This window comes from Monodelphis domestica, chromosome 3, assembly GCF_027887165.1.
Source record: "Monodelphis domestica isolate mMonDom1 chromosome 3, mMonDom1.pri, whole genome shotgun sequence".
NCBI classification, from domain to species: domain Eukaryota; kingdom Metazoa; phylum Chordata; class Mammalia; order Didelphimorphia; family Didelphidae; genus Monodelphis; species Monodelphis domestica.
In genome coordinates, this window is record NC_077229.1 from 294,198,956 (window position 1) to 294,208,016 (window position 9,061).

At 38.2% G+C, this 9,061-nt stretch overlaps 1 protein-coding gene across 1 annotated transcript; it reads right to left on the bottom strand.

Annotated features, from left to right (window-relative positions):
• Window positions 1–3,024: 3,024 nt before the first annotated feature.
• Window positions 3,025–6,939, bottom strand: SNAI2 (snail family transcriptional repressor 2). Its single transcript, XM_001368855.5, has 3 exons — window positions 6,560–6,939; window positions 5,203–5,748; window positions 3,025–4,207 (listed from the first exon to the last, which is right to left on the bottom strand). The coding sequence occupies exons 1-3, from the start codon at window positions 6,636–6,638 to the stop codon at window positions 4,026–4,028; spliced, it is 807 nt and encodes a 268-aa protein (XP_001368892.1). The 5' UTR covers window positions 6,639–6,939; the 3' UTR covers window positions 3,025–4,025.
• Between the last annotated feature and the right edge of the window lie 2,122 nt (window positions 6,940–9,061).

The following is a 9,061-nucleotide window of genomic DNA, read 5'->3' on the forward strand; positions in this document are numbered from 1 at the left end:
AGGTTGAAAGGGGAGGGGGGTTCATTCCACCACTTCTTTCAGATTCCCTACTTTATTTTCATCAGGCCCACAGTCCAATTTCTGATACTTTTATCCAGATTTCCTTCTACTCCATTGCTTTTGGTTCAAAGTGGCTTGCCTCCATTATGGGAAACCAGAACTTTCCTTGACTAAATTTTCATTTGATAAGGCACTGATCTGTATCTGAATAAATCTTAATAATACTATTTCTACCTTTTCTAAAATGTATTTTCTTTAGTTTTCACTAGTACCGGTTGCCCATATATTACTAATAATGACCAATAAAATCATACTTCTCAGTATCACAGTTATCCCTTAGAAAATATGTTTCATCTTCTTCTGTGCTCTGCACTTCAGAGCAGAGACCAACATAGAGATCATTTGTTTGTTTCCTAACATTCCACAACTCTTAAAGACACTTGTGTCTCTGAATCAGAGGGGGAGAAAAAAATCTGTCCTTCCTCATTAGAGTGGAAGCAGCTCCTCCCCTTTGGATCTGTGTTTTGAATAGTGTAGACTGGTAGCAGTGCTATTGCAATATATGATTCTTCAATTACGTTTATAAGCATTCGGGGTTTTTTCCTTTTTTTTTGGAGCTAATTTTTCTCTTTTGAGTTTAACTCCTTTTGAGATGTCGCTGGTATTTGTCCAGGATACCTTTAAGTCTGGAAAAACTGAAGGTAGGATCAGGGATGCCTTTCCATGAGAGAAATGGGAATGAAATAGTGAAAGTAAAACGTCTGTCCTCTATACAACGGAAAATGTTACTATTCATTCCTCACCGAGGGGCCATGCCTGAAGTTCAGTCTTGACTTCAAGACAGGTAACTATTTAAGCTTTGGTCTGGAAAGGGAAAGCTGCCACAGCCAAATGCTGGCCTGGAGATCTACAGACTTCAAAGGGAGTTAACGGGTACGTGTAGGTCAATAGAGGAAACACATGACACATTTCAAAGATGTTTGATGCCTTCATAGGAACTCTCACAAACTACTTTTCACTCTTTATTGTCCTGGAAATTGTCTGGAGGCCTCACTCCCCATCTTTGCTGTACGGGGATTCCTAAATGCAGACAGTGCTGATTTCTGAAAGTAAGAGACAGATCATTTCACTTAAACCAGCTGTGGTCTTGTATGCAGAAAGTATGATTGGAGTTAACTTCGCCTCTCGGAAATGGTTCGTGCAGAGGGGGTAAGAGCAAGTGAAACTTAAAACCAGCATTCTAATTGTGAGCTATTTCAATCAGATTACAAGCCTATGTTACCTTGGTTACAATTTATTGAGCTGGTTCAGTGGAACAAATGGTGGTCATTAAGGCATGGGATGTGAATGCTGGTTCTACTTCTCACTAGGCATGCCACTTTTTTCTGGTCCTATAAACTTTCTTCTGTCTATTATTTGGGAATACTTGTTGCTGCCCTCTATCTACATCACAGGGCTAGCATGAACAAATGAAACCTTGTAGAAAATGCGATGTGTCCTAGAAGATAAAATGATGACTACAGATCTGAAGTAATCGGTATTTTGTTTCTGAGGACTGGATTAAGACTAATGTAATATTTTAGGATCTTATTTCTCTTAACCAAATTCCTCCTCAAAGCCATCCCAGTTTAGCATAATTGGAAGGTGGATGTACTGGTCACTGGACTCAATAATTTGGGGCTTGCTGTTGCCCAAATAGTTAGACCACTGGTTATTTGGCAATCATTCAATTCTATATTGTTGATTTTCTTTATAAACACTTAGCACTAGTTGATCTCAGTTAAGGAATATGGTTTTACTGAAAACCTGTGTTTTGACATCTCATATCTATTATATATCTCCTTTAAAAACAAACAAACACTGAGGGCAGCTGGGTAGCTCAGTGGATTGAGAGCCAGGCCTAGAGACTGGAGGTCCTAGGTTCAAATCTGGCCTCAGACACTTCCCAGCTGTGTGACCCTGGGAAAGTCACTTGACCCCCATTGCCTAGCCCTTACCACTCTTCAGCCTTGGAGCCAACAGAATTGACTCCAAGATGGAAGGTAAGGATTAAAAAAAAACAACAAAAACAAACAAACAAACAAAAAACCCTTCACTTCTGTCTTAGAATACTGTGTATTGGTTCCAAGGCAGAAGAGCAATAAGGGCTAGGCAATGGGGGTCAAGTGACTTGTCCAGGATCACACAACTAGGAAGTGTCTGAGGTCAGATAATGAACACAGGACCTCCTGTCTCTAGGCCTGGCTCTCAATCCACTGAATCACCCAGTTGCCACCATCTATCTCCTTCTATTTAACATATCTGCTTTAATTTAGTACCTTTCTGATAAACCCTAATGCAAATACACATGCATATATTGTACACATACACACATACAGAAGATAGTCATAAAGGAACTCTTAACCTTTCTTTCATTAGTTTGACTTCAACTAACACAATTAACAATTCATTTTTTCTGAATGATTGCTTCTAAATTGTTTTGTCATGAAAACCAAGCTTGTATCTGATTTGTAAAGATATGATCTTGTCTCTTTCATGTTCTTCCCCATTTTCTCAATGTAAATTTCCCAATCTTCACACTTCTCAATTTAAAGCCACCATGTGTTATATAGAATCTCTTTTGAAAAGGTTATAAACTAAGTATGGGCCCTATAATATGATTGTGGCTTGATTTTCTAAACCAGGCTCAGTAGTCATTAATATTTTTAGATTTTAGAATCTGAGTTTTCACTCTAAACACAAGAAATCTTCTATTATTTTTTCACCACAGGTAGGTGGCAGCACACCCCTAGGTGGATTGATCTTTTCTGAGTTTGAAAATGTTATCTGCATACTAAATGTAGAACATTGGTGTATCAATAAGAGTTTTATTACCCACATCTATCATTTATAAATCGGTGCTCCTTTCCACTGATACTCTTAAATGGTCATCTTTATTAAGTAAGCTAAACTGTGCTTTGCTTTGAGTATTCCCTCTAAATGACAAAACAAAGTTTCTGTAAGTAATTATAACAAACAATAGAATTTTTCTCAAAAAATGTTTATTGTAAAAAAGTGACTAAAAAATTGTAGAAACATTTGACTTCATACAGTCTTCAAGTTGCTTATAGATGTGACCATAGGCAACAACTCACTTTCATACATATCCCATTCAGGCATAAAAAAATAAAAAAAATTTACATTATGTTCACCAACAATTGACAAAAAAAGGCACTTGGAGGGGGTAATGCTGTAGATATTGCATTTTCTTTGTGCATTTTAAAAGGAAAAAAAGTACATAGTTGAACTTTCAAAAAATCCCCTCTCTTGCACTTATTCCCGTTTAGTTTTTAGTTTTTTTTTTAATTTTAGAGAAAAATGAAAACCTATTTTGTACTAAAACAAGGGTCAAGCATGCACCAGGAATGTTTAAAGCTAGTTTTTTTTTCTTTCCCCTAAGGCACATACTGTTTATGATAAAACATGAAATACATTAATACATTCTTTTGTATTTTTTCTTCTTTGTGATATGCAGTGTAAAGCGTTGCAGGTAATCAACAAAGGCCTTATTTCAACAACAGCAACTAGTAATATTGGGAATTTCAAAAAAAAGTAAACTTGGAATACTTTATAAGGCACCTGAGATAGATGGTGTCAGGCAGATTCTCTTGCTCAAAGAAACTCTTTATTACAAGTAATACTGTTTGTGCTCTATTGAAATGATTTGGCAGGAATGTAAATCTTTGCATTCTTTTCTTAGCAAGAAAAGAGATCATGTGCTTTGGGCTTCATCTCTGAAGAAAGCTCAGTTTGCTTTTTCCTTAGATTCTAGTTGAAATGTTAGTAGGTGAATGGCAATTTTGAACTTCCCAAAAGAAGTGAGTAACCTGAAACCCTGATGGATTCTATGGTCTTCAACCTTAAAAAAATATACATCTCTAATTTGGTTGGAAAGCAGGAGAGAAAATGCCTTTGGACTTGTATTTATCATTTGGAATAGGAGTGAAGAAATGCATTCAGTTCCGAGTAAACAATGATTGCATCACTCAGTGTGCTACACAGCAGCCTGATTCCTCATGTTTGTGCAGGAGAGACATTCTGGAGAAAGTTTTGGAGCAGTTTTTGCATTGATATTTCTTTACATCAGAATGGGTCTGGAGGTGAGCCCTCAGATTTGACCTGTCTGCAAATGCTCTGTTGCAATGAGGGCATGAAAAAGGCTTCTCCCCTGGAAAAATAAAATAGACAAGGAGGAAGAAATACATTAGTGACTTTGATAAGAAAAATAGACAGCTAGAAAACTCTGAAAGACTGACAGGCATCCTAAGCTCCAAAAGCCAGAAACTGTAAACTTTGGCATTCAAGTTCCTAATTTAACATTTATTAGACACCTACTGTGTACAATTTTAATATCTGCCACCTTAAGACAAAAGTGGATGCTGCCTGAGTAGCTGTAATACTGTTCATTGCTGCTGGACTTGAGGAAATACTCTGTTCTATCAGGGGACTTGCTTATTAAAGTTTCCAGATTCACAACAGGTGCAGCTAATGTTTTTGGTCAGGCTTTTCCAAGCATTTGTTCTTTCCCCTCCCTGTTGCCCTTTCCTCTGTTTGATCCTTTCTTATATCTCCAGCTACACTGCAACAGGTACCCCCACCCTCTTGGCAGGATACTGTGCTAGGAATAAGAAATGCAGTGAGGCAGGGGCAAAAGTGGAGAGGATGATGGGTGAAGCCGGCTCTAAGAGGTTACTAGCTATGGCAGCAAGAACATGTTTATCCAGAACAGAAAAAGGAAAACTAAAAGACCTATGGGTAACCTTTTCATTTATTTGCTAAATCAATTGATTAAGATAGCAACATTTGTGCTCACTGATTCCTGGTGGGGGTGGGGCAGGCACACAGAATACACATTCTGGGACAACCTTTTCTAACTGATCTTTGAGACCAAACCCCCAGCACATGGAAGAGTCCTTTCCAAAGTCTAAATGCATGTTTGCAATCAGCAGTGCAGAGGTTGTTAAGGAGAACTCGAGCATTTTGTGCTGTAATGACTCTGAGGGCAGCCAGGAAGCAGCTATAAATTAACGTCAGGCACATTTAAGAGCACTGATGTCATTTACCTAATGCAAAGGCCCAAGTTAACATAAAGCTTCATTCTATTATAAAGTAGCATTGGTGCCTTAACATTTAAAAACAAAAACAGTTTTTTCCTTTGCTTACCAGTGTGAGTTCTAATGTGTCCTTGAAGCAACCAGGGTCTTGAGAATGCCTTGCCACAGATCTTGCAGACACAAGGTAACGTGTGGGTCCTGATGTGCATCTTCAGGGCGCCCAGGCTCACATATTCCTTGTCACAGTACTTACAGCTGAAAGATTTCCTAGACTGGGCATCGCAGTGCAGCTGCTTATGCTTGGCCAGCCCAGAGAAAGTGGAATAGGTTTTGTTGCATAAACTACACTGAAACTTTTCAGCTTCGATGGCGTGGGCATCCGAGAGTTTGGACTGAATTCTTTCCTCTTCATCACTGATGGGACTTTCTGAGCCACTGTGGTCCTTGGATGAGGTGTCTGATGCAGGTGGGGGGCTCACTCTCCCCAAGGATGAAGGATATCCAGAAAGAGGAGAGAGGTCATTGGGCAATGGCGAATGGAATGGAGCATTTGTAGTCCACACAGTAATGGGGTTGTAGGCTACTGAGCTGAGGATTTCTGGTTGTGGTATGACAGGCACTGGGTAGCTTTCATAGAGATATGGGGAAATAATCACTGGCAAAAAGAGAAAAGAAAAGAGGATTAAGGTAAAGTAACTGGAAAATTCCTGCTAACAGGCTATAAAATAATGCTTATAGGATTTCACAGTGTACAAGACAGACGCCCAGAAGAGAAGATGGAGGCATTTGTAAAGCAGATTCGGTTTAAAAGTATGACACTCCCATGCATATTGCATTTGTGTCCATGGACATTCACTGGAAATATCCATGACAGCACCTGAAAGATTAGCAATCAGTGCAATACACAGAGAAGAAGTTCTAAAAGCCTAATCCTTAACCTTCACTTGTAAGCTCTAGTCTAAATGCATACAACTGCCTGCATATACACATAGACTTTTCCATTGCCATTCTTTATGACATAAGGTTTTTCTTTCAAACATGTGTATTCTATATTTCTAAGCAGCACTTATTTCTCCTGCAACTTTTAAAAAGGAAAACAAGCTCATTTCATGAAATTTGTTTTCAAGTGGTAGCCGTCAATTCAGAAAAAAAAAATGCTTTAAAAATGTACTTAAATCACAAAATACTTTTACAGAAAAAATAAAGTGATGGATCAAGTTTCTGAATTAAGCTTTTCTCCAAATAGTGAAAACAAAATAAAAAAAATATTTCAATCTACCAAATAAAATAACAACGCAAACCAAGCAAACAGCAGTTACTGAAATGTATTTTGGTTAGAAAAGGGTAGATTCATTCTCTCTCTCTCTCTCTCTCTCTCTCTCTCTCTCTCTCTCTCTCTCTCTCTCTCTCTCTCTCTCTCTCTCTCTCTCTCTCTCTCTCTCTCTCTCTCTCTCTCTTTCTTTTACCTGTATGTGTGTCCAGTTCACTATAATTTGGCTTCTTGGATGAATTGAAATGTTTCTTGACCAGGAAGGATCGTGGCATTTTGAAGTCAGGCCTTTGGAGTTTTCCCAAAATGTCTTTTGCTTTAGAATAACGGTCTCCAGGTTCCGTGCAGGAATCCAAATCACTGCTCACACATTAGTCCTTCTAGCATTGTCTACTCCGCGGAATCCATGCAGTGAAGGAAAGCTACAGCAGGGCAGAGACTCCTTGCAAAGTGCTGTAAATACCCACTATCAGGTGCAGGAGGGTAGGGCCACGGTTTTCTCTCGGTCCAATCACTTCGGAAGCTGCTCGGGCTTTTTTACTCACTGAGCCCATTTGGCTGGGCGGGTTCTCCTCCCTTTCGGGAGCCGGGATCCAATCATTGCTTCGAGGTAAGGGTTTGGTTCAGGTTTCAACTCCTCCCCCCGGGACAGCTGTGAACAGAGTCTGTTGTCAGACTAAATTATTCGGGTTCAAAGTGGCTGTATGTTGTTCCTCGGAATTTCAGTTGGATATTTTTTTTAAGTGCTTAAGTATTTTCAGTAGAGGTAATTTTACCGATTTAGCTCCACTAGTTATTATTCTTACTCACACAAAACTAGATAAGTTATAGACACTGCGATTTCTTTCTGCAACAGGTCTGGCTTCCAGATGTTTGATAAAACAAATACGACGGAACAAAATGTTCATTAAGGAAAGGAAAGGGAGAGTACGATATGATAACGGGTCAGCTTGCAATGTTAATGAGTATCTATATTTGGAAGTGCCATCTTGAAAGGTTTTTACTTGTAGATGAACCAAATCATTAACTCTTGGCTTTTGAAAAGGAAAGGTAGGAGAGGGAAGACAAAAGCTTCTGTGAGTGAGAAGGGAAGCTCCTTCACAGTAGGGAGGTTCTTTTGGTCTGTAAAACTTGTAGGAAGCGGCATGCCATTCACATTCTGAGCGCTGTTGAATACATTTTATATCTTAAATGGCTTCAGCAAAGCAAGATCACATTTCCTCGTGGAAATTGAGTAATCATTTCACTGTATTAGTTGCTGTAGCTCGAGAGAAATGCTGTCTTGCTATGAGAGAGATGATTATCTGAGGAAATGGAAAATTGAATGCTTAATAATATGCCCAGCTAATCTACACAACAGTTAGGTAAACTCTGTCAGGACTGGTGGAAGATCCTCTCACATTTCCAAATGATGATAAATTAGCCTATCATGCTTCTTAATGTGACTTTAGAGAAAGAGTGGAGAGATTTCTTTGAAAACATCTCAAAGATTAATCTTTTTTTTTTTAATTTGGTGTAATTTTTTTTTAAGGATAAAGTCATTTAAATCAATTTTAGGATCATTTCATTTCCTGGAGGACAGTAGAAACAGAATACAGTAATGAGTACAGAAAGCTAGAGGTTAGGAGAAATGTCTATCTAGAAACATAAAAAATACCTCACTTTTTAAAATTGTGAACTTAAAAATGTAAAAAAAAATATTCCAAGGCACATGATTTATTTTTGAAGCATGACAAGTGTCTTTCCAAATGCTTCAGTACACATCATTTTTTTTTCTTGCTCCCATCTGTAGCTTGCTCAGAGAACTATTAATGAGGGAACATGCATAAAGACCACCCCAGCTTTGCCTCTAACAGGTGCTGGAAGAGAAATGTGAAGAAGCAAATAGAAAAGGTTGTGTTAGGACTTGTAAGAGTAAAGTGCATTGTCAAGCTGCATAACTTCTTAATCTTGAGATGCCAAAACAAGTGTACGAAGATGGGGTGGTGGGAAGTTCCCTAGTTTCTTGAGCTAATTTCTAAGGGAGATTTTATATACACAATCATATATTTAATATGTGTTTATATATGTATATGCCTTTATATGTAAACACTCTCCATGTATACACACACACATACAATCATGAATATACATATATAAAGCCCCTAACTTTAGTGGTGAATAGTAAAGGAGAATTAGATGGGTCTCCAAGCTGAAGGAAATGCACCTAGGGAAACAGAAAGGTGAGTGGCAACATCAGAGCCCTTGGGACTGAAGTTTCTCCTAACAAACTATAAATCTGAGGATAATGCAGTGCATGTTTTCCGAGATTACTGCTTTCTATGAGTTGAGGTAGAGATTTAGGAGTCTAGATTATTGAAACAAGAGTCCTCTTTGCCCTTTTCACCCCATTTCCTGAAAAAGGCACAATTTGTTAGAGAGAGATATAATATACAGTTGAGTAAACACAAATTGTCATGAGCTTCCATTTCCTCCTTTGACTCCCTGGAAGATAATGAAATTCTTTTCTCATAACTTCAGAGACTATTCATAACAGTAAAGAACTATAAGAGCAATGTTGTAGCTAAAATGTGTTTGTAGTATTTGCTTTCTAATAATGTTGGTCAAAGTACTAACGGTTGTGCATTCCAATAATTGGAGAAGATAGATATTTACATTTATTTTCTGAATATGTGATTCTTTGCAACAGCAGTTGATT

Bases quoted from the DNA above. Each gene is read 5' to 3' on its own strand.
- SNAI2 (XM_001368855.5), bottom strand. From the start codon at position 6,638: ATGCCACGATCCTTCCTGGTCAAGAAACATTTCAATTCATCCAAGAAG. The intron at 5,749-6,559 runs GTAAAAGAAAGA...TCTTTTTGCCAG, and splicing joins TGAACTGGACACACATACAG to TGATTATTTCCCCATATCTC. The intron at 4,208-5,202 runs GTAAGCAAAGGA...TTATTTTTCCAG, and splicing joins ACACATTAGAACTCACACTG to GGGAGAAGCCTTTTTCATGC.